General features: G+C 37.0%; 1 protein-coding gene across 2 annotated transcripts in view; it reads left to right on the forward strand.

Moving 5' to 3' along the window:
* cnksr2a (connector enhancer of kinase suppressor of Ras 2a) overlaps window positions 1–22,420 on the forward strand; it is a 62,461-nt gene extending 40,041 nt beyond the window's left edge. For both annotated transcript variants that reach the window (XM_032551344.1, XM_032551343.1), the window contains 12 exons: window positions 1,685–1,899; window positions 5,424–5,475; window positions 7,926–8,101; window positions 9,693–9,766; window positions 9,876–9,947; window positions 10,191–10,258; window positions 11,846–11,943; window positions 12,911–13,129; window positions 14,352–14,493; window positions 15,577–15,801; window positions 17,949–18,136; window positions 21,480–22,420. In XM_032551344.1, the coding sequence (XP_032407235.1) occupies window positions 1,685–1,899; window positions 5,424–5,475; window positions 7,926–8,101; window positions 9,693–9,766; window positions 9,876–9,947; window positions 10,191–10,258; window positions 11,846–11,943; window positions 12,911–13,129; window positions 14,352–14,493; window positions 15,577–15,801; window positions 17,949–18,136; window positions 21,480–21,701 (1,751 nt within the window). In that variant the 3' untranslated portion in view covers window positions 21,702–22,420. The remainder of the gene's footprint in view (window positions 1–1,684; window positions 1,900–5,423; window positions 5,476–7,925; window positions 8,102–9,692; window positions 9,767–9,875; window positions 9,948–10,190; window positions 10,259–11,845; window positions 11,944–12,910; window positions 13,130–14,351; window positions 14,494–15,576; window positions 15,802–17,948; window positions 18,137–21,479) is intronic.
* Window positions 22,421–24,671: the final 2,251 nt, after the last annotated feature.

Below are 24,671 nucleotides of genomic sequence, written 5' to 3' on the forward strand. Positions count from 1 at the left end.
AAAGATTTAATTTGATCGAACTTTTAGATATTTGCAAAAATATTTTATTTTTAGATATTTATTTTTAGATTTGTGAAATTATGAGACATTGGTGTTTAAGCTCCATCTTTAAAATGATGTTCAAAATAGCAGAAATACAAAATAAAATTCACATAAAAAAATACAAAAATAATTTGAGTTTAAAAGAAATCCTGCAGTCGCTAAAATCTGATGTAAATCTGTCTTTGTTTGCCGTTTGTGTAGAAATAAATTGAGCTCAGAGGTTTTCGATGCAGCGCCCCCACAGGTGAGGAGGGGAACAGGTTTTTCAGAATGGAAGGCTAATTTGAAACACTGCAGTGTGAAAATGTAACAAATGTTGTCATTTTGGTCCCAATAGTACCGAATCAACCAAGTGAAAACATTTGAATTAGATTCACTTAAAGTTTCCACATTTATGTTTTAATAAATTACGTGTAAGTTATATTTATTTATCTAATGCAATACATGTTTTTCTTTTAAAAAATCCCATTATTTGTAATATACTTCTATAATGCAATTCATCAGTGTTTTCTAAAACCAGACTCAAATCTTTTGGAGGAACATTAGTGAAATTAGTGTTTGTTGCAGCAGAATTCATCTTTACTTTCTGTAAAGTAAAGTCTTTTAAAATTATCTGGGGTGTCTTCATGTTTGGTGCCTTTCTTGCTGAATTCACCACTAAAGCAAATGGCACTTTTAATAAGAAAAAGGGTTTAAATGAAGCATTTTTGGGATTAATGTCTGTCTTATCAACGGAGGCAGCCTGGAGGGGATCTGTGGCTTTTTGTTTGTACTGTAGCTGCTGACTGCTGCCTTTCTCCTACCTGTTTACAGCTTCACTGCATCGCCAAAGCTGAGATAACACTGAGGTGACAGATAACGGTCCAGGAGTTTAATTTCGAAAGCTGCTGGAAAATTTCCCTATTTTGTTGGTTTAAATTTTTACTCCCACTGAACGAGACAAAGGGCTGCACAGTGGTGCAGTTGGTAGCACTGTTGCCTTGCAGCAAGAAGGTTCTGGGTTCGATTCCCGGCCGGGGGTCTTTCTCCATGGAGTTCGCATGTTCTCCCTGTGCATGCGTGGGTTCTCTCCGGGCACTCCGGCTTCCTCCCACAGGCCAAAAACATGACTGTTAGGTAAATTGGTTTCTCTAAATTCTCCCTAGGTGTGAGTGTGTGAGTGTGTGTGCGTGGTGGGGTGTCTCTGTGTTGCCCTGCGACCGACTGGCGACCTGTCCAGGGTGACCCCGCCTCTCGCCCAGAACGTCAGCTGGAGATGGGCACCAGCACCTCCCGACCCCACTAGGGACAAGCGTGTGAGAAAATGGATGGATGGATGAACGAGACAAAGATCTGAGTTCCTGCTTAGATTTGATCCCAATGAAAACTTAATAATATAATTTGACACCTGATTAACCAGAATTGATGCTCTGATTAAAGGTTAAGATTTGAATAATGAGTCCTTTCTGGACTATTTTTTTAATTTTATACATTATTGGATTAATCTAGATAAATATATTCATCCCTACTGAAAACACTGAAAATCATAGAAGCTGCAGATAAATTTAAAGTTTGATGTTTTCTATTTTGCAGATAAGTTTAAAGGTTTGATGTTTTCTATTTTGCAGATAAGTTTAAAGGTTTGATGTTTTCTATTTTGCAGATGCCTCATTGTTGCGTTATGTGGGACTATCCACTGCAGACGAGCGGACCGTCTCGGAGGACTACTCCTCCCACACGGCGCGTCCAAATAAACGGTCCAATGACACAGCCAAGCGTGTGAAGAGGCGGAGCCACCACAGCCAAAGCCCCTCCCACTATCTGCTTCAGACCAATCAGAGGGAATCGCCTCCCAGAGACCAAACCTCTATGTATCATGTAAGTTTTAAACTTATTTACTATAAATCTTTATCTTATTTTGGTGTCTTTCTTCAGTTACTCATTGTTTGCGTTTTTACCATTTGTTATTGATTTTGGTTAAAGAGTTTGGTTAAATTAAGCAAATTTATTGTCAAAATATTAAAACACAGCTCCTGTCTCCGTCAGAAAATCCAGAAGGAGAAGGTGCTGCCATTAGCTTTTGACCTCTAGCTCAAGCGCACTTGAGTTATGCAGCAGGACGATGATCTTTAGCACAGACAAAAAGTCTAGACTGCGATTTAGCTCCTCCAATCCAACCAGTGTTTGACTTCCACCACCTGATAAATGATATTTTTCCAGTAAATCAGAGATATGCAGTTCATTGTGTCATCACTGGTCATAGATGGAACTCCACACACCTTGGATCAAAACTATTCCCACTACTAGAACTTCTCCTTCTCCTTCTAAGTCATTTTACTAATCAAACAGTCGGTCTCCAAGCAACTGAGCTTTGACCCCGACAGAAAAGCGCTGCAGTGAAGTGTGATTCTCCCAGATACTGACTCGTTATTGCCTTCCTGTCACATCCATGACATCTGGTCCATCTGAGCCGGTCCAGACTGGTGGGTTTGGCCTGCAGTGACCTTACTCGTCTTGTCAGAATCTCTTTGAAAATGAAAAACAGCTGCATGTTTTGCGCCCAGGTCATGCGCCCATTGCATCAGCAATGTGTGTGTGTGCTGCATGTGTGATGCTCTGATGACAGATGGCGTGTCGGTGGGAGTGGGAGGACCTTTGTCATCTGTCCCACTGAGCCTGTGGCTGTGAGTGGCTGAGGTCCGGCCCCTGAGATGTGTAATGCTGTGACATCAGAGCTGGTCTGTTGCCCCATCTGATCCGTCGAGAGATTCAATCTAAACATGATGGATTAGAAACAGGATTATGAAGATTCACAAACCTCTAATTAGCACACTTGGTATTCAGAAACATTCCTCTGTCAAATTAAGTCACAAATACAAGATGCATACCTTTTACACAATAAGTATAATGTATTTATGTTTGATCACTGAAGCATCTGTGAGTTGGCTTATGAATACTAAACAGAATGACTCACAGGGAGCCCCCTTTAGTCCGCTTCAATCGAACTTTAGTTTGTTAGCCTTGAAAGTCTGGTTCATTTGGGGAGGTGTGAATGCGTAATCAAACCGAAAAGTGAACGCTAGTCCACCTAAAAACCTCGGTCTCAATTTGGTTGTAGTGAACTCTGGTGCGGTTCGAATGCATATGTGAACACCAAGCGGATTGGAAACCGCTCCAAAAGCAGGAAACAGACTATAAAGCAGGGCATTCTGGGTAAATACAACCAAAACAAACATGAGAGTCTAAAGCTAGCTGGAGAAACGACTCGTGGTTTTTTACCAAAACTAAAGAGAAATCCTACAACTGCTAAAATCTAATGCCTCTCCATTTTTGTTTACATTTTGTGGAGGAGGAGGTTGTGCTTGGTTTCTTCTTCTGAGGTTTTTGTGTCATTACCGTCGATGGTTCTTGGTGCAGCGCCTCCACAGGCGAGGAGGAGAACAAGTTTTTTTAAAAGCGCTTTTATCGTTTGACAGAGTTTTCAGATGTGGAATTGTGTAGAAAAATAAAATATGGAGTATCCATTAAGAACAGACTTTTTTCCTGCTTCATTATCTATCCATATGTTCGTTCATTTACTGCCAAAAGTGATTAAATTGGGGTTTGAAAGCATTCTAGAAAGCCTGTTTTTAACAATTATATTTACTGCTTGTAAGCAAGGAAGTCAGTAAAGCTGTCAATAGACAAACTCTTGGAAATCACTGTAAAAAGTCCTTGAAAAAGTTTTATTCTGAGTTTTGCTCTTCAAAGGTTCACATTAGTAAACATATGCAAAACTACCATCTGCAACCTCACCGATGCAGCTTTCAGGAAGCATCCACATGAAAACTCTGGCTTTCATTTACTTTCTTAGTGATCTTAGAGCAACAACCACAGATCTAAGTTAGAAAAATATACATTTTAAGTAATTCTGGCTTAAAGTACCACTCATTATGCCAGTCGATTCATAAAGTTTCAGCTCTTGTTCTCTACATGCTGTCCTCCAAAGTGGCTGTACCGTATTAAAGTATTTTAACTTTCACAAATCCACCAGTCTCATAAATTATTGTAACTTTTCTGAAAATAAGAAAGGAAGAAAAAATTAAGCTAAAAACAAGAAAAGGCTAAAAGAAAAAAGGAGAAAACTCTTGTACCTTAAGACTTGGTATACTTAAAATGCATTAAATTAGTAATACTTAAATTAAAATGTAAAGGTGATTACTGAAATCTGCTACCAGATTTATTTTCATTTTGAGCAATACCTTTTCCCTAGCAGTTACCTAAACAGAAGAAAGAAATGAAACTACTGACAACACAATATTGATTAATTGACACTAACAAACAATTAATCTGTCAAACACGGAGATTAAAAAGACCGTTATGTAAACCTGCAAATTATCTGGAGCTTATTGGACTGGTATCGCACAATTCTAGTGAAAACTATACTTAGTGCCGGATCATAAATCAATAAATCAATCGCTATAGACACCTGATCAATATCAATAGATAATACATCTGATTGAATGTTCAATAATTTCACTGAACTCAGATCCAGAGACGCACATAATCCTGGGAGATGTAGGCAGAAGAAAGACTTTAGCCGCTCAATCCTTTACCTGGCAGCTAAGCTCGACTAACACACTCACTCTTTGGTTACCTAGCAACCCACTCATTCTTTGGTTACCTAGCAACAACCTGTGAGTAGCTGGTGCAGCAGCAGTTTAAGGTTTTGCCTCACAACTGCCTAAAAAGAGTAAAAACTGTGGATAAAAGAAGGAAAGCTGGCGCAACTAGTTTGGCTTAAAACAAAAAGCTAATCAGTAATTATTACTTACGTTTGTCCAGCTCCAAGTATACTGGAGTTGGATTTGTGTGACATTCACAGTGTTCTGCTGTGATCCGACCGGGTACGTTAATTTTCTGTGACATCAACTTTATATTCCCTCACAATGTAAAGACTGGAAACAGAAGAATACCAGTTAATGTCTCTGTTACTCCAGCTCACTGTCCCTCTGTTGTCACACAAGAGAAGAACTGATGATAGTTCTTCCTCATCAATGGTCAGCTGTTCTTTATTTATAAACTCCCTGCAGCTCTGTTTGTTTCACACTTCCTCCATCACCTGGATGTGCTACTGCTCCACCTTAACGGCACCTCCAGCCCTCCGTTCTATGTTTAGACGTGTGAAAGCAGCCCGCTCTGACTCCTCCACCCCTGACTGACTGCGTCTGTGTGTGAGAGGATGTAGTGAGAGATGCGATGGTTTCCTTTGTGTCTGTTTGTCTCCAGCCTCCTCTCCTTGTGTCCTGCTGCCTCTAAGATCTGCTGTCATCTTTTATATCCCAGGATTCATTGCTGCAAACAAAGGCCACTGATCCGTCCTGACAGCATGCTCTGTCTCTGTCTCCCTCTTCTTTCCTCAGACATACCAGCAGTCAGCCTCTTTGCAGACAAAGAACAGGAAGAAGAATAAAGGTAAGCAGGGTTGGCACCAGGTTGGCCTGGGCAGAAGCTGCTCCCAAAAGAGTAACATGTTTTCAGAAAACCAGCCGTTTCTGCACAGGAATCGTTTCATTGTGGATTATAACTCACTTTTACGATCTTCAGTTGGAAAATGTATAAAGCTTTTTGAATCAGGTTTATTAGTATTGCACATTTCAGTTCAAAGATCCTAAAAACACAAAAATACAAAGTCAACAATTGAAACATTACATTACACATCAGAATGTTGATTAATGTTTCAAAATCAAGTCTAAACCGGTCGGTTGTTTAGTCTAGATTTAAAGGAACTCAGTGTTTCGGCTGTTTTGCAGTTTTCTGGAAGTTTGTTCCAGATTTGTGGTGCATAGAAGTTGAATGCTGCTTCTCCATGTTTGGTTCTGAAGACCTGAGTGGTTTGGAAGGTTGTTTTGGGTTTGAGATGCACACTTCACATCAAAACAACTTCATCTTTGTGTTAATTATTAGGGGTGCACCAAATTATCGGTGCTAATTTTCTTAATTTTGGGAGATCAGTCGATACTCGCACGCGAAGCCGATCTTATCCACTTTGGCAAAGGTTAAAAAATTACCCAATGTCCTCTTCTGTCCAAAAATCCCACAGTGTAGAGTTTTTAGTTTGGCTTGTCAAGAGAGCTAATTTTATTGGATGATAAATTGTCCCGATAAACAATAATATTGTGGTTTGGAGGCAGTTTTCAAGTAATATATTGATTATGGCATAATAATGAAAAATAAACAGTAAATAAAACAAAAGTAAAAGAAATGGCACACACAATCAAAACAATAAATGAAATGGATTGTTGTCTCTGTCAACAAAGTTCCCTTTCAAAATCAGAGTAGCTTATGTTAATTTATCATGCAATGAATTGATTTATAGATTTATTGTTTATTGCGACAGACTTATGTAGAGTTTAATCTCTAAAAGTGTAAATTTTGTGCCTGTAAGTTGAAACTTCCAGGGTAAAATGAACCAAAATGTGATTTTTGGCAACACGAGGTTTGGATCTGTATCCTCAGTTGGACTCAGTCTGGGAATTAAACCAAAATCAGGTCCAGTACTGGTATTGGATCTTGTTAAAAATGTAGCATTTTCATTTTTATTTAAACAAATTGTGCTTATTTTACAGCTTTAAATTACCTCCTTACAAGGTACAGCTAGTTATGAGAGCTTTCCAAACGGTACTCAAAAAGATTGTCTTAACTATTTCTGTCAGTTTTACAAAAATTTTTAAATAATTGTTGAGATTTTTCCATTTATTTCTAATATTCACTCTGACATAAGTGCCTTTGCCTCTATGACAAACTTTCCACACCGTCATGGATCAACATGCTGGGAGATTTAAATTTTTTTCCACAGTCCGATCGCTTGTTCTGCCATCTGCTGCTGTGAGAAGCTCTGAAAGCTTTGGCTCCATCTGCACACGGCTCTGTTTGTTTACAGCAATTGAACCAACGTTTCTAAAAGAATTTGATGCTAATAATTATAGCTTTAAATAGCTAATTTATCAACATATTAGTAATTAGTAAAGCTGTGTAGGTTCTGTCACAAATGGGTCTTTTGTGACCAAACTGATGATGGCATTAGTTAGTGGCCTGAGGCGGCTGCACAGGAATGAGGACGATCATTATTGCAGAGCACTTTTGTGTGTTTTCAGATATATTACCCTCTTGTGCAGGAATATAAATAATTTATTTTCTCTAAGCTGAAAACCTTTCCACACTGCAAGCAAGAACGTTTCGTTTTTTTTGTGTCAACACTTTCGTGGAGAGTTGTTTCCTTTAGAATAAAGTTGCCACAGAGGGAAATTGACTCCTGGATCATGGTTCTCGTTAAAAAGACATTTCATGCAGAGCAGCAGGAGTTTCTTTGCCGGCCTCACCTGGAAGCCATGTTGCTCCAGTTATCTTTAATAAGGAGCTTACTGATGCATCACCTTTAAGCCGGAAAGAAAGCACCGCTTTTATTAAGTACAGGCAGTGTACTATAAGCCTGGCGGGCCACCAGGCTTTACTTGTGCCCCCACCAGGCTTAGTATTCCTTATTTTCTAAAGTCTTTTTAAAATGTTAGCATTTTTTCATTCTTAACATGAAATCTTGAACATCTTTTCACACTGATCAGTCCTTCCAGGATTTTGTGATTGTTGTTATGGTCTACCTTTAGAGATATTTTACCATTCTTCGTGTTGTCAGACAAGTTCTATTGAAGTGATTTCTTGATTCTATGGGTCTGGATCTGGCAAGTGAACTTCACATACACATAGATGAATTGGTTTGAATACATCTTTGTTTTGTCATTAGGGTGTTCTGTACTACAACCAGCTACAGAGGAATATTCTGCACCCCTTTGTTTCCAGAGTTCTTTCTTCCGGTTTTGGTTTTATCGTCTCTCTGTTCTTAAACGTCGCTCCGTTTGCGTTTCCAGGGCGAGGTCTGACCTCGCTGAGTCGGAGGCGTGTTTCCTGCAAAGCGCTGGGCAGAGGAGACTGCGAGGGCTGGCTGTGGAGAAAGAGGGATGCCAAGGGTTACTTCTCTCAGAAATGGAAGAAGTACTGGTTTGTGCTGAAAGACAACTGCTTGTACTGGTACATCAATGAGGAGGTGCGTCGTTTGTTCGTCTTTTCTCTGCTTCTAACTGAAATGGTTCAAAAACAATATTCATATTAGCAAGAAGATATTGTATTTAAAAATAAATTACCATGGTAATAAATCTGTGTGGACTTCAATAAAAATAATTTTGGTAACGCTACCTAATCTAAAGCAAGAAAAGTTTTAGTCTGTTTTAATGTGAACATATATTGCTTTTAAATCCTTCCTTTTTCCATTTAAATTATTCAGTTGTGGTCTTTATAAAGTGGAACTGCAATGCTTTGGTCTGAATTCCTCGTTATCAAACTCATTTTGGTGCTGTGTCTTTAAATGCAAATGAGGAACTTCAGGCCCCGCCCCCTCCAGTTCACAGAGCATTCCTCCACACCGTTCCGCCATTTTTTTTTGGCTTGATAGTAGAGATACGATTATCTAGTGGCATAGAAACGTCAGTGAGGGCATTTAGATCATTTGTTCCCCAAGACAAAAATGGTAAAAACAATGGAAAGTTATTTATGTAATTAAAATATTGAAGACACACTTTGTGCTAGTTAAAAGCTAGCATACATTGCTAACATAACCAGAAGTTACGATGCTAATGCTATCAAAACAATGGACTGCATGTCATATCGTCACACATAAATTGTGTAAAATCAATCAGATAAAATCTTTCTGAAGGATTTGTCCTTGAAGTTCTTTGTTTAAAGATGACTTTCCTCTCTAATGTGGGAACAATTCCAAGAAAAATATAGTTTAACTAGGGACTTAGAAGAAGTTCTGATGCTGGTTCTGTTTAATGAACTGTGTGGTATAATAGATTCCAACAACAGAATATTTTGACTTATCTACTTGTAGCTTCAGCACCCATAAAGTCGCTGTGAGAAATAGAAATGGTAGATTTGTGAAATTGGGTAGCCAGAAGTCTATTTCCTTGTTTAGCAGTTCCACAGCAAATACTGTGAAGTAATTGTTCAAAAAACGTAATAGGGATTAGAGAAACCTGAACAGATTAAAAAACATGACCCAAACAGAATATGAAGATATCTACCCAGCACCGGCAGAGACTAAATTAAAGTTTTCTTCTCTCCTATTGTGAACTAGAGACTCAAAGTTCACAACAAAATATATTTAAGGACTAAAAAAGTAGATTTTGTATTATATGTCCAATTTAATGTCTTTTTATAAAGCGTATCTAGATATCTGGTGTAGTAAGTAAGTGAGTTTTTGTTGACTAAAACTGTGCTAGACAAAAGCTAGCCAAGAAGTCCAAGGTTTTTTGGACTTCTTGGCAAAAGTTTTGAGCTCCACAGGACCTAAAAGTATAAATTTAAATATAGAATATTAATTAGCTCAGCAGAAACACACGTCTCTTCATATCTGCAGCCTCCATGCTGGTCGGTTTTCGTAAATGGTTCCAGCAGCAGTTCACGTTGTGGCCATTAATCACTTCTTTTTTAACACAGGAGGTCGAGAAAATCTTGAAGTTGCATGACTCGTACCACCACAATAATATCTGTAAACTAAGCTGTAATTTTTAATTAATAATGTCCTTCTGCTTTAATTTTAGCTCATTTTGTGAGTTTTTCTTCTTTTGTCCTGTCAGGACGAGAAGGCAGAGGGTTTCGTCAGTCTTCCCGAGTTTAAGATTGACCGTGCCAGTGAATGTCGAAAGAAGTAGTAAGTGCCTGGTTTATTGCATATTTATGTTATTTTCCGTATGTGGAGCCTGTGTGCTCTTGTAGGCATGAAGGTGTGTGGGCAAAAATAGCTTTCTGTGTCTCTCTAGTGCTTTCAAAGCGTGCCACCCCAAGGTCAAGAGTTTCTACTTTGCAGCAGATGGAGTGGACGACATGAACAGGTAAAGGCCGCAAGCTCTAAACATGCAGGAAGGTCGCAGGGAGGTGTGCAGCTGGGTGGCGAAATTAAAATGCAACTCACAGTTTCGCTCCAAGAAAGCAGAAAACGAGAGATTTTGCAACAAAAGAAAACATAAGAAAAGAGTAAAAGTAGTTACTCTTGACTTAATTTTTATGATGATTGATGTACCATAAAAACCCTTTGTTTAAATAAGTGAGTTTTATTATTTCCTGCTGTTTGATAGATGGCTGAGTCGCCTCAACATGGCAGCTGTGGGCTATGCAGAGCGGGAGAGGATGCGGCAGGAGCAGGGTGAGACTTCCCTCCAACAACACCGCTGTTACTATTGCACCAGTGTTACTGCATGAGAAAATCATTGCCTTAAGAGTCCCCTATGGACTAAAAGTGAGCCTGCCACTCGTTTCTTTTTACAACCTCCACTAGTAGTCAAGAATCTCTCTCGCCTGGAGACCTCTTCCTGGCTTTATCGACACACTTAATTGGATTTTATCAAACAGTTATGTCAGATTGCAGAGTATTCACTGCAAAAACACAAAATCTAACAAGTATTTTTGGTCTAGCTTCTAGTGCACTTATGTTAATAAATTTAAAATAAGACAAAACTAACTTACAAGTAACTTTATGGCAAGATATTGTAGCTTATTTTAAGTAAATAATTCCTTAAAATTGGAAAAGAAGTAATAGTTCCATTGGGAGATTATTTCACTTATAACAAGACTGTTTGCCATTATTAGTGAAATAATCTGCCAGTGGAACAAGTAAGGAATTATTTACTTAAAACAAGCTCCTAATTTTTACAGAAAAGTTACTTGTAAGTTAGTTTTGTCTATTTCAAGTGTACTAACATATTTGTACTAGAAACTTTGTGTTTTTGCTCTTTTTTGATGTGTGAGTCGTTGACTTTTGCTCTAAAGGGCTTCAGAGTTCAATTAACACTGTTTTGAGTTTGTTTTGTAAATATAAAGTTTAGGAAGCCCCATCTTCGAGATAGTGATAAGGTTAAAATTTGAAATTCTGGTTATGTTTTCATATATTAGCAATAAGTTAAACTATCTGAATGGATGCATGGCTTTATTAATATAAAGTTTGGGTTTTGGGATAACGCAAACATTTCTAATGAACTTCCTGAGTTAAGGGTGTTTTCACATCTGATAGTCCGGTAGACTTGGTTAGATTGGTGATTGTTGCAACTTTGAGTCAGCACTGATGTCAATTTCAGCTGCTACGGTTTCTTTTTCACTACACTGCGTCATATAGACCAAACTCTTTGAAAGACCTGCTTCCCTCCTCGCCTGTGGTGGCGCTGCACCAAGAATCACTTAAGAAAACTTCTGAAGAAGAAATGAAAGCCATTTCCTTCTTCATGGAATGTAAACAAAAATGGAGCAGCGTCAGATTTTAGCGGTTGTAGGATTTCTCTTTTGTCGTTGGTAATTTCCCGTTTTGTGTGTTTGATTTAATTGTATTTACCCAGAATGCCCTGCACTTTAGTTTGTTACCTGCTTTTGTAGAGGTTTCTGGTCCACTAGGCGTTTACATGTGCATTCAAACCGTGTCAGAGTTCACTTTAATCAAACTGAGATGTAGGTTTGTAGGCGGACCAGAGTTCACTTTTTTTGGTCCGCATCAGAGTTCGGTTACACGTTCACACCTCCCCAAACGAACCGAACTTTCTAGTCAAAAGAAATCCACTTGTAAAAATATTTGTCATGTTTGTCTCCATGTGGATGACGCTCAGTGTTTTGGGTTAAAAGAAAATCCAAACAGGGATAGTTGAATCAATCGTAATGAATGTTTCTGCATCAACAGAACTAATTAATGGAAGAATCAGAAGGTATATTGAGCTTCTGATCTGAAATGTTCCCATGACTCCTGCAGACTATTGGAGCGAAAGTGAACATGAGGATGACACCACTTCCAGCCCGAAACAGGACAGCCCCCCACCTCCATATGATACCTACCCACGGCCTCCATCAGTGAGTCCACACAGATGTCAGAGCGCTGAGAACTTTACTTCAAACATGGCAGAAAAATACAAACTCGGTTCTGTTCAACTATTCATTTTTTTAGACTTCTCAATTATCTTCAGATGTCCAAAGAAATGAATATGGATGCTGTATTTTTTAGCTAAAACCTGAAACGATTGCTCTTGAGCAGGGATTTCCAAAGTGTGGCCAGGGACCCATTTGTGGCTCCTTGGATTGATTTTTTTAATTTATTTTTTGGCCCCCTACTGCAGTTTAAGAATAATAAAAATTGTGTTTATTAAACTTTTTAATTTTAATAGTCTGTAGAATTTTTATTGATAATTTTCTTACAAGTGAAAAATTTAAGCATAACACAAAATGTTTGGGTTTTTTTCAACCAAACATCTATAGTAAGTAGATCCACTCATATCCAGAAACTTTTACTGAAAAGCCGACTTTACTGCAGCTAAATTAGCTTTTATTTAATGTAATAGCAAGCATTTTTAAAGAAAGTGACCCAAATCTTGTTCTTATAGCTGAGAATAAATTAATTTAACCATGTATAAAATAGTTTGAAAACCAGATTTTAATACACCAAATTAATTATTTTTAAGTTTTGGATCTACAATGAATAATGTCCATTTTCTACAAGAAAAGAATAGAGGCATTTTATTTACTTGATTATTGTTTTGTTTTTTTTCTTGGCCGACGAATCCGTTTGACTTAGCAATTTTGGCTGAGCTGACAAAAAGTTTGGACATCCCTGCTCTAGTTTTTGAATAATTTCTTTCTTCCTAAACTATAACTCTTATTTATCTTAACTCTTAAATATCTCACTAAATATATAACTCTTAAGTATCTCATTCAATTATTAACATTTTTGCAGTCCAGTTTTCTTTTCCTTACTCTAAAGTTTGCAGTAACAGTTAAATTATACCTCAGATGCTCCAGCTGGGATTTTTCCACTCTTTCTCAGATGAGCGCTTACCTGGAGGGCCGAACCACCCGCCTGTCTTCCACAGAGACGTCTCGCTCTCGATCTTCTCAGGAGGATTTCCTGTGCAGCGAGGCCCCTGTGACGGCCGCAGAGCCGCAGTACCATCCGGGCCCTCTAGGGGGAGGCACCACGCACAGCGGGAGAAAGCCACTGGGCAGCAGCAGCAGCGACGTGCCATACAGATGTGATCCTGTGGAGGTGATTGGAGCAGATATTAACCATAAATTTCATTTTTTAAATAGAAAAAACTTTGTAAAAAAAAAAAAGTGATTATTTTAATAGAACAGGAGAATAGAAATATCCTCTATTGTCCAATAATCAGAACATTTCTGTTCAACAGCAGAAGAGTGACAGGAGATAAAGGCAAATAGACTCACACAAAGAATACAAAATACATATAAAAGCAGAATAAAGAATTAAAATATTACAGAGTAAGTGAAAAATTTCAAAATAAACAACCGTATAGTTATAAAAAATACTCCAGTCCAGAGCAACAGACTCGACTATATGTATAAAATTTGCTCTTTGGGCATTAAGACAGACTATTTACAATTAGCAACAATTTTATGGAGAAGTTTTATGGATACAAGCATGCATGTAAACACTTGTTTGGTTTGAGTTTGTATTTTACTTACATATTTTCTTATATGTTAAGATAAAACTATATTTTAAAATTACTTTGACTTTTCCTTTACCAGATTAGTTTTTATTTAAATCTCTTTGATTGAAATGGTTTGCTTTGATGAGTACTTAATGTTTAAGTTGAGCAAAATCTGCAAATAATTATTTTCAAGGTTTTTCTTTTTCAGTTTTTTCCCATATAAAAATGTGACATTTTGGCAACCACACTTTCCTTTCAGTAAGGTTTTTTTTTTTTTTTGCAGTTTTTTTGTAGCTGTTTGCGGATAATGTGGAGATCTTTACTGCTAATTTTTAACCTTAATTTAATTTGAAAAGCAAATAGATATGATCTTTTGGAGGAGATTCTAACAAATATTAATGATAATTTTGTTTTTCAAAGTAAGACAAAGTTTGAGGTATTATGTAATTATTTTTATTCAAGAATTGTTTTTTAATCGTCATACAGCTTTACATGTTTGCGGTTCGAAATTTGGACTCAGGACGTATTAAAGTTTTTCTTTGAAAGCTTAATTGTCTTATTTAAAGCACTTTAAGGTATTTGTCCCTGTTGAGTTTATTTTAAACTGAAAGTAATTTATCAAGGTTTTCCTTCTTTCAATTTTTTTGCTACATAAAAATGTGTCAATTTGGTAGCTACACTTTTCTTTCAGTTTTTTTTTTCTACATTTTTCAAGTTGTTTTTCACAGATAACTGAGAGGTTTGTACTGCTAATACTTCTATGTGAAAAGCTGCTGCTCATGACGCCATGTTATCTGTTTTCATTGCTGCTCCGTGTAGTACCGCTCCAGTCCGGCAGGGGGCAGCAGTGAGACGGGGTCCCCTGGCCGCTCGTCGTCCTCACAGAGGCGGTCATGGCAGGACCTGATAGAGACTCCGCTTACTGAAGCTGGACTGCACTACCTGCAAACTGGACCGCTTGGTAACTTTTTACCAATTTGGTTACATTAATTTTAAAATTATCTATATTTTTTATTATTTATGTATTTTTATTTCTATTTATTTTTGTTTTCCACAACTCTGCTACTGTCTAATTCAAACCCGTTTATATGGATTAAAAAACATAAACCAACAAAACTCATTTTAATACAGTACAGGCATGTAATCAGGCACAGATTTATTTTATTTAATCCAGATTGTTCTAATCTGGATTAAATAACAATAATTTAGTTTATTGTTAGGCCTGTCGCAATAAACAGAATTTGACAACAGAATATTGTCAAATTCTGTTTTCATCCAGCAAATAAATTTTTACACACATTTATTTTAGAAAGTAAAACTTGCTGAAAACATATTTGCTTAAGAAAACCACCAGTCGGCTTTTTGTGCAGGAAATCGTGTGACTATTTATTACAGTTACTTAAAAATCCAAACCTTTCAGTGTCGAGTGATTCGATTCTGATTTTTAGGGTCACAATTTGATTCAGAAAAGATTTTTAATTCATGAAACAATTTTTCTGCTCAAATGGTTTAGAGATTTTGTTTACATCATGTGATTGACGAGAAGAAACAAAGAGCATTTATTTAACTCAGTTCTACAAAGTTGTATTAAATTCTGTCAGTTTATATTTAAACATAAAGAGGTTTGTGCATATAATTATGTATTTTAAATGAGTTTTATGGTAACTTAGCTGCGTGGCTTTTTCTTAAATGAAAAAATATGAAAGAATTATTCAAAATCCATCTGCTGGATAAGACAACCTTCAACTTAACCACGTTTTAAAATCAATTTTTTAGCATTTAGATTTGGTTCAGAATCCCCAGAAGTAGGAATTGCAATTATTTCCTTTACCTCTACAGATAGTTACTATTTTTGTTGATTTACTGAAACAAAAAATTTTTGTTTTCTTTCTGAATTATCATCCTGGTTTTTAGATATTAAAATGTTTCTCAGTAACTCTGATTAAATGTATCATAAAAAACCCACGGTGGAAGTTTCTTTTCATAAATAATTGAGTTATGTTGTTTTGACGAATCGCTCTGATATTTTCCGTCGTCCTCACAGAGGACGCCGTCTTCGCCGAGCCGGGCCTGGGAGGCGGCTCGATGATGGCTGGAGCCGTCTACACTCTGCCCCCACAGAGGAACGTCCCGTTGCCAGTGGCGATGCAGAGGCTGATTCCCATGGCAACCCAGGGAGGGAAACCCCGCAGCTTCACGCTGCCGCGCGACAGCAACCTGCACACTCTGCTCTCTCCGCCGGTGAAGGAAGAGCAGCAAACACACAACTGTGAGTTCATATATATGATGAAACATGCGACAGACGCTGGAAAATAATTAGGCTGTAGTTTTATTTAAAGAATGAAATATATCTGCTAGGCCTGTCGCAATAAGCAATAAATCAGTTAATCGCTTAATGAATTAAAACAAACTATAATTTTTCTTTGCATGATTTATTGTTTTTCTCTTTTTCTACCAAAAACTGGACGATTTTGTTTACGAACAGTTCATAATAAGTTTTTTTTGTTTTGTTTTTTCTGTTGTTTTGTTTATTTATTTTGGATATTTAACTGCCGGCGATCCAGCCAAATTTGCGGTATCATAACAAAGATAGTACTTTGTGCTATCTGAAAAATTCCAACAGTTTCTGGAAGGGCAGACGTTGCACTTTCCAGCCAATGTCAAGTTATTACGGTAATTTCACTCTCCAGGGAGTGAAATTAATCTGAGTGACACTCTTTTTATAGACGGTAAATTGCGAAAATAACTGGTAGATATTGAAAGTTCCAGTTGTTATGGATAAATGTGCAAATATATTTACTCACAGGACATTTATAGACCTGCGTACAATTAAAATAAGCAAAATTTTATTATGTTCTAAAATTAAAAACATTCACTGGGTTGAATAAAAGTTGTTTATAAAGACAAAAAAAAAGTTGCCATTTGGATTTAACTAGAACTAGTTTTTTATTTTAGTGAAAAATTAATGCATAAAGAAAACTGGGGATATTTGGACTTTCACCATTATGGACTTCTTAAAGTCATGCTGTAGCATCTTAGTTAGAGTTATCTCCAAACTTTGATTAGGCCACAGTAAACCTTCACTTTTTGAGCCAATTGGAAGTGGATTTGTTGGCCTTCTGGAGGGTTAAATTCAATAAATTCATATTTATGAATCAATAATGAGCCGAGCCAAATCACTGGGAGCTGGAGAAAGAGGAAGGAGAAACTGTTTCCATCCAAACCGAGCTGGATGGAAATGCATTTTAGAAAACATTTTGCTTTTCTTAGTCAGTAACAAGACAGTTGATTTTAAAACTTCAGGATGGATTAAAAATCTGCAGGACTTTGATGCTGAACAGAGAAATGATGTTATTACAAGCTGAAACCACCCAGCTCATAGGAAGCTACTCATTGATTTTTATATGCCAGTATAAAGTGCTAATTAACCTTCTGTAAAAGATGAGTGTTTTAAATCATCTGAGCTGCTTGGCAGGTTGATTGTCTTCAGCATTTGGCATCATTCCTGCAGCTCCTCCATGGACCCAGACTTTCTCTCTTTACTGCTTCTTTTCGTAATCCTTTTTAAACAATAACCGAGTCTCATAGTGTAACATCTACTGTGTTATTTGAAAGTACTTGTGTTTAAAAATTTTAGTTTTTCTAATATTTGTATCAATTTGGGATTGTTTTTTTTATTTAAATGTGATGGAGAAAAGCTTAATAAACTATGAAGATATAAAAGTGAAGCTTCTAAAATCATTTTTAATGAAACTTCAAAAAAGACAAAGGTTTTTGCATTGCAGTGTTTAAAATAGAGATGCACCAATCCACTTTCTTAAAAAGTACAGGTTATTTAACACAAAACAAGACATTTTCCCATGTTATAAGTTAATTTATGTGCCAACAAAACAAGTAATTTTTCATCAATATTGAGGAATTATTTACTAAAAATAAGCCTTTATATCCTGCTGAAAAGTTACTTTTAGTGTAGTTTGCCTTATTTTAAGTGTACTAAGATATTTGCACTAGAAACAAACCAAAAATACTTGGTAATATTTGGTGTTTTTGCAGCATAGATCCAGATTTGATCTTAAGTGACCATCAGCTGCTGCTCTCCGTCTCTGTCCTAATGAGGCTAATGAGACGGCGCTGCTCTGGTTGCCAAGACGAGACCAGCGGCAGCAGGAAGGTGTCATTCTGAAATACTAAATAAATGTGATTTTTGTAACCAGGAGATATATGTGAGCTCTGTTTGAGAAACAGATTGCACAATAAATACCGATGTGGAGGAGGAAATAAACCTGCCACAGAGGAGAGAACGTCCCTGAGGCTGTCAGGACAGAGATGAGGGTTTTGTCATCGTTAATAATCCAGAAAACCATCTCAGACGTCACTCCTCTGCTCAGGCTCTAACGTCGGTTTGCTGTGTTGCAGGTGGCAGTGAAGGCGCGTCCCTGGGCGACCTGTTTCGCGCGTGCGAACAGGGTGGCGTCTGTCCGTTGGGGCGGGGCTCAGACGCCAAGGGCCAATCGGAGTTCAGGCAGTCCTTCCTCCGACGTGCCGCAGACCCTCAGCTCAACGAGCGCCTGCACTGCCTCCGCATCCTCAGCTCCACGCTCAAGGTGCGTCCACTCCAGCATGAACACAGATTATGAGAGCGAGCACAGCTGCAGAAGCTCTGATTTACTGTAATCACACTGAATCAGCACAGACACATGCAGCCTATAATACAATTAGCAATTCATTTTCTACTGATTTCTAAAACGCCTGACCTGTGATACCAATTTTTTTTGTCATTTTATAGCAAAACTAAACAACTACCGTATTTTCCGCACTATAAGGCGCACCACATTATAAGGCGCGTAGAATAGACGCTACAGTAGAGGCTGGGGTTACGTTATGCATCCATTAGATGAAGCTGCGATAAAGGGAATGTCAACAGAACAGTCAGATAGATCAGTCAAACTTTATTAATAGATTACAAACCAGCATTCTGAAAACTCTGTTCATTCCCAAAATGAACAGCTGTTGCTTCCTCCACTTCCGCACCATTGATTCGTTCATGTTAAATTCTCTCGCTGCTGCTCTATTCCCGTGTTTTACTGCGTGACTGATCGCCTTGAGCTTAAACTCTGCGTCGTAAGCTTGTCTCTTAATAGGAGCCATTTTGGGGTCTTTACACAAAACCCAGCGTGCACCGCGTGCTTCTCCTTCTACGGGGGAAAATGAAGTCGGCGGCTGCTTACCACAGTTGCGAGACCAGTTGTGGCTCAATGTTGGTCCATATATAAGGCGCACCGGATTATAAGGCGCACTCTTGGCTTTTGAGAAAATTGAAGGTTTTTAGGTGCGCCTTATAGTGCGGAAAGTACGGTATGTTACCTTCAGTAGTTCTGAAAATGCTGCATAGAGGGATTATTTGTTTACAAACACAGTGCAGGCGCCCAGCTTGATGGCAGAAAGAGCCGGGCGGCCTTTAATCTGTCACTGGTTACCAGGGTTTCCCCCAGTTGTTTTATAAGCCTGGCGGGCCACCAGGCTTTACTTGTGCCTCCACCAGGCTCAGCATTGCTTACTTATTCTAGTTTTTTTATGTTTGTATTTTTAAGACTTTACAGTTGGTGTTCAAATATTAATCTTCCAATAACACATAATTATCAAGTGTTTTTTTCAAATTTGACGCCTTATTAGGTCTCTGTCTCTTTAAGAAGCTTCTAAACTTTCAGACTCTCCGTCTTCAACTCATTATCACAACAATTTTCCTCCTTTATGCCATTTACAATCATTTTTTGTAGTGTTGGACTGAGAAGTAGTTTGTCTGATGAGCTTAGCAGACTCGCAGTCACACCAGGTGTTTGCTAATTGCTGCTGCCGCTAGTCTGGAGGAGCTGAGTGGCTTAAAGAAGTCACTTTTACTCTATGATGATAATACAATAATAATACTAAAACAAATTGTTTTGGGCTAGTTTTCTGTAAATTTTATTACATGCTTCATGTGTCTGTGCCTTTTTTCTGAGCAAACCAAAAATAATGCATAAACAATATATAAATTTACACAAATAAAAGAAAATGTAGCCAATTCCTAATTACGTTGTTATTCTTCAGAAAGCTGATTTTTGAGATTTCTTTTGTTTTTCTATTCAACATCAACTTATCGTACATTTATTTATGCAGTTTGATGGAAGGAAGACATTACAGTTAACAAGCCTTTCTGTGCCAAACAGAAAAAATAAATGTATTTTTAAAAGGATCATTAAAAGAACAAAACTAGAAACAGGGAAATGGTCCTGTTCAGGTTTAATACTTTCACAACTCTTTACATTTTAAATTTAAATAAAAATGTTTGCTGAACCAACTTTTAAAGTTAACATTAAATTAATAAAAGCTAATGTTAGCGCTGATGTTACCTTCTCAATAGCGAATGTTTGCATAACTATTAATTAATAACTTCTGGCTTTTTGAGTTTTTTCCACAACAGAAGTCTTGATTATTGACTTCAGCAGTTGGTATTTTTTAGTTTTACAGTAAACTGTTTACACATGATGCACATAAACATGAGCACATTGTGGTGAATGTCTGTCCTGGTTCATCCCCACCACACCTCTCATGTCTTTTTGGTTTCGGTTTCCATCAGTCCATGTGTGTCTTCATGTTGCCTGAGCAAAGTTAATCCTTCTGGCCTGAACGGCTCTCCTGTAATGTTTGTATTTATTCCTTGGATACGGCGTATTTACTCCTCCAGATCTCCGTGTCTGTGGCTTTGGTGTCTCAGTCAACCAATGTTTGCACCCTGTCTGGTGTATATGTAGGAATATACCAAGCTTTGGGGAGCATTTGGTCGAAAATATTGTGTGGCAGTAGCAGTGACCCTGTTAGATGGCATCTATTATCCTCAGCAAAGCATAAAGCTGCTTTTTTGGACGTTTCAACATATTTGCTGCAGTGGTTGCTGTGGAAACAACAAGGACGTGAACACGCTCTCTGTCTTATCAACGATCAGTGGATCAAAACAGATGAGAAATGGAGAGAGGAAGAATATTTGTTGCAGATGGCTATTCTGGTACTGCTGTCTTTTAAATAATTACATTTACTCAAAAAACTGACTTGGATTTCAGAATTAGCCTTTATTGTGGTCGTACAGAAGCACAACAAAATTTGTTTCAGAACAAAAAAAGACAAACAACATAAGAAAAGGCTGTTTGTGTAAATATATACAAATAATTACAGAGAACACCTCGCTGTCATCGTTAAAAGTTGTAAATCCCAGTTATTCTGTTTAATATATTATGATTTTTTATTTTAATAGTCTCAGTGCTACAAATTTGTACAAGACGCAAATATGACACCCATTCAAGCTGAAGTTTCCACATTTTGTAAAAAGTGTACTCAAGTACTGAGTAACTGATCAATTTATCAATAATTTAATATTTAAAAAATTACATTATCAGACAGATCAAAATATAAAGTTAGGTGGAAATTTTGGTATTTTATGAACCAGAATTACAATAATTCATGTAAGTGACAAATAATAAAATCAGGCAAAAGGAAATTTTTCCAGATCAGTTTTTCTCAGTAAAAAACAAACGAAACCAGCTGCTGTATGTCTGAGTCTGGTGAATTTCTGGATAAAACGGGTTTTCTTTTCACTCAGTGGGGAGAAAATCCAGACGTTTTACTCAAGTTAGAGTAGAGATACTTCATAATAAAATTACTCAAGTAAAAGTAAAAATACTCCTCAAAGTAATTTTTTAAAGTTGCTCAAGTAAATGTAACCAGTTACTGGCCCACTCTCATTCTTCAGTTTTAGGTTCCCAGGAATCTGTTGGATTTAATCTTAAATCTCCCCAAACCTGAGTGTCTCCAGTCACGTCTGTGTCCTCCTCTCCATGTGTCTTGCGTTTGTCGTCGTGGCAACAGGAAGTGTGAGAGTGACCCGCCCCCTCCTGTGTTTCTGCATCCTCATAGGACAGGGAGGGGGAGCTCGCGCTGATTGACAGGCTGCTGGCCAATCCGCAGCTCTCGTCGGCCGAGTTCCAGGAGTGGAAGCGAGCCTATCAGGACCTGTTCACTCAGGACCAGAACTCCGCTGCCGAACCCGAACCTGAACCCGAACCCGCCGACCCGGGGCCGCCGCCCCTCACCCCCTCGCTGTCCCACACACACTCCTACATTGAGACCCACGTCTGACTTGTTAAACGCGGACAGTTAAACAGTCTGGTTCCGATTGTTAAGATGAGTGTCGCCGGGCGGGTCCGGTAGTGACATTCTGAGTCGTGGTTTCCGCTTCCCGATCGGTTCGCTACGACAGATTACCCAGGAGCGCCTCACGCCGGGCCGGCGACCTGCCGCTCCAGCTCACGACAGGTGCTAGTTCCTGAGTATCACCTGTTAGCTTTTGTGCTCTGTACCTTCGGAGAACTCGCCGTCATTTCCTGTGGATGATTCCTTCCCATCACCTTCATAAAAAGCGAAATCACAGAATGTATCTCGACTCATCCTGCTTGTTGTGCCATGTTTACTCTAAGTGCACAATGTCTCATAGCCAGTAAGTTGACGCTTTTTGCTCCATAAAGCCTTATGGAGTAAGCAGTATGGAGGTTATATTGCTATTATTAACTGTACAGTGAGTGTTACAGCGAACCACAATGAAATCTTTTTTTAAAACTCTTGTTTTGTTCTGATTTTTGTTTCCGTTTAGACTTAGAGGCTTTTGTTTGTGCAGATTTGGTAGAAATTTGTACAGTGCTGGGCTGGACCTGAAGCATGCACCCTTCTTCTGGAACAGGAGCCATTTAAGGGAAAAATCCACCCTAACGTAGTTTAACACAACGCTTAACAAACAGCCTTCATCAACAAACATCCTGCAAAATACAGTTTCTTCAGCAAATATCTTAAAATAGTAACTTTTCAGCAAGAAATTGGATTTTGTTTTAAGTCAATAATCCATTAATATTGATTTAAAAAGTACTTGTTCTATTGGCAGATTATTTTACTTATGACAAGACATTTGTTCCACGTTATAAGCTAAATGTAACTAGTAATTTTTCATCAATATTTAGGAATTACTGAAAACTCGCATATCTTTCTGAAAAGTTACTTTTAAGTCAGTTTTGTCTTATTTCAAATCTACTCAGTATTTGCACTGGAAACTGGACCAAAAATGCTTGGTAAGATTTAGTTTTTGCAGTAACAATATAAACATTTATTTTAATCTGCATAGAAACCCACATTATTAAATCATATTAAATATTTACAGCAAACGTCTTAGAAAATGTAATATATCAAAAATGAGATCATAAAAATAATCTTTGCTCTGAACATGACAGAAAAAAATCTACACAGAAATAAATAGTTAATCATAAAAATCTCAGAAGCATTGTTAATGTTTTACCCGAGAAGGCTTTTTTGAATGTATTTGACTTCATTTTCCACAAAATGGTTACTATATAAAGATATATATATATATATATAATAAAGAAAATTTAGATACGCAGTGCCTTGAAAAAAGTATTCAAACACCTTAAACTTTTGCACATTTTATCACATCACAGCCACAAATTTAAATGCATTTTATTGTTTTGTTTTTATTTTTTAATGAAAGGACTTCATACCAACACATAAAAAGCCAGGCAGTTTAATGTCCTTTTACGATTGAATACAATGTCACATAAAAGTAATAAAATTTATCGGGTAATGTGATAGAATGTAAAAGTTTTATATTCAAACCCTATATTAAATATGTATTTTTACATACTTTTAGCTTAATAACGATTACTGAAGAAATATTTACATGAATTGAATATAAACAGAAAAATATATTTTATTAGTAATCCTCACTAGTGAAAAAATACTTAAATATGGATTTATTTAATAAATACATAAATCCGTAGATGTAATAACTAAAGAATCCCCGTTATGAATTATTTATTAACAGTATAAAATTCTCCAGGGGTGGATTTTTCCTCAGACTCTTCAGCTTTATTTTAGGCGTCTGGCATCAAAAGTGAGGAATATTTACATAGGAAATTAAACATGGATCTGTTTAAGATGTTAGTCTATTTCTATGCTGCTGGCAGAAGATGTAATAATGTATTTGAGACGTTTCACAGACTACGAAAGCAATCATAAATAGGTAATAACTTGCACTGACAAACACTGTTTCATGCTCTTTTTATGCTGCTGCCCGTGGTTGGTTGTAGTAGCATGTTTTTGCTGTAGATCAAAACAATATCCATGTTATGTTTTGTGTTTAAAACCTAGAGATATAGTAGATCTCTATTTATAGAGTGTGAACTGTCTTGGAAGAATATCTTTAATTATATCAGGGTTTCTTTCTGCAAACTGTCATTGTGTAAAGAATGTTTAGTGTTAAATCTATAAATTATGGTTAAAAGACGGTATTTATTTATGCGTTCATTCTTCATGTTTTGCTGGAAGAAGAGACTGGATCAATAAAGTTTTAGTCATTTGGATTAGAGGCTCTTTATTTGTCTGTTATGTTTTTCTTTTTTATCAACAAGAGAGACGAGGCTGAGAAAAATTGACAGTTTGCCTGAGAGGAATTATTGTGATCTGATCTGAATAATGTCATAAAACACAAACAATACAAAAAGCATACCGTTGTTACTTTATTATAAAACGTAACTTATTAGCTATAAAATCTACATTTCCTCTGACGACATCACAACAAGAATAAATTGGATTATCAAAAGTATCAGAAGTGATGAGTAAACGTCACTTTAGATGGTTTATTATCACAAAATACTTTGTAATATTTAGTTGGGGTTTTTTTTTCAATTATTTTGTAGTAAATATTCATTTATTGACCTTAAAATTAACCAAACTACTTTGGCTTCCTCTAACTTTTGTATTTTACTCAAGTTTTTTTTTTTTGAGGCGTTTGTTTTGCCTATCTGCAACATTTATTAAAGAGTAATAAAATATAAGAACAGAAGAAATCTGTAACATGGTGAATACATTTTCACTATACTGTAAATAAATCTATAAAATGTGCAAGTCTAGTAATTCTATAAAAAAATTTCACTTTAAAGATTTATAAAAAAAGATTTTTTATAAATCTTTTTCAAAGATTTATAAAAAATCTTTGAAAAAAATCAAGTTCCTTTGCCTTCTCCCAGTGCTAACTAGAAACAACCA

This window comes from Xiphophorus hellerii, chromosome 21 (genome assembly GCF_003331165.1).
Source record: "Xiphophorus hellerii strain 12219 chromosome 21, Xiphophorus_hellerii-4.1, whole genome shotgun sequence".
Taxonomy (NCBI): Eukaryota; Metazoa; Chordata; class Actinopteri; order Cyprinodontiformes; family Poeciliidae; genus Xiphophorus; species Xiphophorus hellerii.